Source organism: Limulus polyphemus, unplaced genomic scaffold (genome assembly GCF_000517525.1).
Source record: "Limulus polyphemus unplaced genomic scaffold, Limulus_polyphemus-2.1.2 Scaffold2983, whole genome shotgun sequence".
Lineage (NCBI taxonomy): Eukaryota > Metazoa > Arthropoda > Merostomata > Xiphosura > Limulidae > Limulus > Limulus polyphemus.
Window position 1 is genome coordinate 131,202 of NW_013668593.1, and position 3,497 is coordinate 134,698.

General features: G+C 33.0%; 1 protein-coding gene across 5 annotated transcripts in view; it reads right to left on the minus strand.

The window, feature by feature from the left end:
- The window catches only part of LOC106468375 (endophilin-B1-like), a 34,406-nt gene that overhangs the window by 10,967 nt on the left and 19,942 nt on the right, over positions 1 to 3,497 (minus strand). For 3 of the 5 annotated variants that reach the window (XM_013928793.2, XM_013928792.2, XM_022396718.1), the window contains exons 5-6: positions 1,690 to 1,782; positions 406 to 441 (exon numbers count right to left, since the gene is read on the minus strand). In XM_013928793.2, coding sequence (XP_013784247.1) covers positions 406 to 441; positions 1,690 to 1,782 — 129 coding nt within the window. The remainder of the gene's footprint in view (positions 1 to 405; positions 442 to 1,689; positions 1,783 to 3,497) is intronic. The other 2 variants (XM_013928796.2, XM_013928794.2) reach the window with 1 other exon arrangement.

Below are 3,497 nucleotides of genomic sequence, written 5' to 3' on the forward strand. Positions count from 1 at the left end.
TTTTTTGGTGAAATCTATGTCTTTTAGTCTCAAAACTACGTATTGTGGTCTTTCTTTTATGCATTGCGTTATGGCAATTTGTGAAAAATCCGTACGTGATGGAGAAAAATGGATATCATTTTCGGATTCAGCATACAGGAATTACTGTAGAACATGTAAAAATTTCAAGACAATAAAACCATCACAGGCCTATGTTATTAAAATAAGAATTTCTATAATTTTCTTAAACTGAATTTCGTCTAATGCAAAATGTTGTACACCTTATGAGATTTAAAGATCACTGAACCCTTTTGCCTCAAAATTAACTATAAACAGCATACATTTCAAAGTGATAATCATATACAGCTACTAAATGAACTAATCAAAGCCAGTTCAGGAATATAATTTTCTACAGCTTTACTTTACCTGCTGAATCTCCCTTTGAATTAGGTCAGGTTTTGTCTTGTAATAGAAAGAATAACATTTTTATAGATTAAGAAATAACCAATAGATAGATCATATGACTATTATAGCAGAATTGTAACAACGGTATGTTCTGTGTGGAATACACTTAAAATTAAAGTTCTTATAATTACCTAGAGACAATAAAAAGAATGCAATCCATAAACAGAATATACCATTTACCCCTTCTTCTTTTTAATTAAATTAAAAAAGTTAACTGCTCATAGGTAAATCACTTGAAATATAAGTAAACTTGTGGAAATAATTAATGTTACAAGTGCCTCAATAGCTAAACTCTTAAGTAACCAGAATATTAAACCTCATTCCTTTACCAAGTGTACAGACTTGTTTTATGCTTGATCACCACCAAAATAATTCAGGCACTAATCTAAGTTCAAAATCTAACTATTGTTTTCTAGCATTTAAAAAAACAAATTCCAGTATATTTCTAAAAAATTCTCTATAATCTTATAAGTACTTTAAACCACCGATTGACATGATTTTCTATATACATATACAAGATCATGACCTACATCTCCATAATGTAACTTTATTAGCACAGTATTTCGCTATCACAACTTCATGAGGTTCTATCAATATCCTAAAAGTTCACTAATCCAGTTAAATAGGCCTTGATTTTATTTATATTTATAGAAATGTTTCACAATAAACTACAATTTGAGTTAAACAAAGTCAAAACAATGATTTTTTATGTTTTTTCAATTAAAACCTGCATTGTTTTTTAAATGCAAATGTGCCCAGACATAATTAAGAAGACTGATACAGAATCAAGGTAAGTTTCCACCTGATGTTTACCAAGGGATGTCTGATATTTTTGTCTACAACTTAAATCCATAAATCTTTATTTCTTATCTAATTCATTTCATTGAAGGTTTATTTGAAACTCCAAAACTATGTTAGATATATAGAAGAAATCATTGTTTGAAATGAATTTAATATTGCTACAAACATCATATTAAAAAATAAAACACACTAATCAACTAATACTAAATCCAAGTTTATGCCGACGATAAATGCAACAACAGATACACAGTTTTCCAAATTTGCATCAAAAAAGGTTCATGCACTTCAAAAATACAGCCCAATAGTAAAGCCTATATTAAACTGAATGATATATTAGCCTTTTACTTAGATACACATTTTCTACTTATAAATGTGTTATAGAATTGAGAACGTAAAACTAATTATAATGAATGTTTAAAAAGAAACAAAAAATGTAAAAGTTACATTTGCTTGCGCTTCCATAGATTTGGCTTTGCGTAGTCTATTCTTGCAGGCATCCAAGTCAAGTCTCTTAGATTCTAATATTCTTCTTTCTTTCTAAGAAAAGACATTGAATTCAGCTCAAATAATTTGAATGACAACACATTCCACTCTTTTCATGGAATTATAAAACATGAAACTTAAGACCTTTAAATTCTATAATCCTTTTCTTTTAAAGAAAATAAATTAAGGTTATGTTATATTACTATGGTATAACAGTTTAGAATATTCAAATTTATTTCAATAACCCTTTACCAGACAAAATGTGTGATGCCAAATTTTGAAATAATATTTGCAACGTATCCCCACAAATTTCCTCCAAAATAAAATTATAACTGAAACATTGAGATTTAAAATAACTAAAAAGACACAACTTTTCAATAGATAAAACAAAGCAAGAAATGCGTAGACGTTCAACAACTTTGAAACTTGTTTTTAGTTCAAATGATTTAAAAACATTATTTATTCCACACAATTATGTGAAAATTTCTACGAAAGTTAACATTTTCCAAAATTGAAAATGTATTTCAGGTAGATACTTACCTCCCCTCACAAAATAGTTTTTCTCAATTAGTACTGTCCTCTATTGGTGCAAAATTTCAATGCTCACCGTAGCCTTCCACCTCTCACTTCTGCATATCCACGTGCAAGTGATAATGCAGCAGCTCTCCACCAATAGGAGCAGGACACAACCCCTATTGGAACCAGTGCCCTCTCCACATTTGCACTCATTAATCACTTTGAGATTGGTCAGAAGACCTACACGACATATCAACAAAAGTAGGGAGGCTGGGTAGAAAATGTGAGAGGAGATAAGTATTTATCTGAAAATGCTAACTTCTGATACAATATCTTACCTCCGCTCACAAAATAGCTAGAATCCCACACTGAACTGCTGAAGGTCCAGTGAAAAAATTATCCCCCTTTAGGAAGCACTCAAAGAGAGACCATGAGGTGTGGAAAATATATATATATATATATATATATATATCACACCTCAGTGGGAGACAGCACCACATCTGGTCCAAGTATATTCACCACTTTTTTATGACTATGTCACAAACATAAAAGATAAAAAAACATGAAGGATTCCCATACTATGAATTACCAACTAACGGAACCCCTGTGAGTGTTGAGTGGCTAGAGTGCAACAAGATCGTAGTGGTAGTTCCATCTCATCCAACACTTGGCAGAATCTGAAATTGTACAACAGTTTTGCAGTAGGCAGAAGATCACCAATCTTTTCACCTCAAAACAAAAATTGGTGGGGAAAATTCCATACCAAAATCCATCTTCACTTGCATGTATTTCCAACCCAACCAACACCTGATCCACCACGAACTGACATCCAGTGACAGTAGGAAGGAGGATGACATCTCCAGTCTAAAACCTGGCAGCATTGGGTATGGTTCTTCCAGGCTATGGTAGGAGGAAGATACCTGGTTTTACCAAGTGGGAATACATGTGCTGCATCCAGATACAACCAATGCCAGATCTGTCAGGAACCCCAGCAGATGGTAGGAAGAGGGACCACAAACCTGGGGTGCATCTCCAATCGAAAACCTGGTGGTATTGGGCATTTTTCATCCAGTCTGTGGTAGGAGGAGGGATACTGGCCAGAACACATATGAGGACTTAGCAGGATCATCTCCAACAAACACCTGACCCCCGGAACTACATCTGGAAGATGGCAGGTAGGAGGAGCATCTGAGCCTGAGGGGTGAACTGCGATATATATATATATATATATATATAGATAGATATAGATAGAT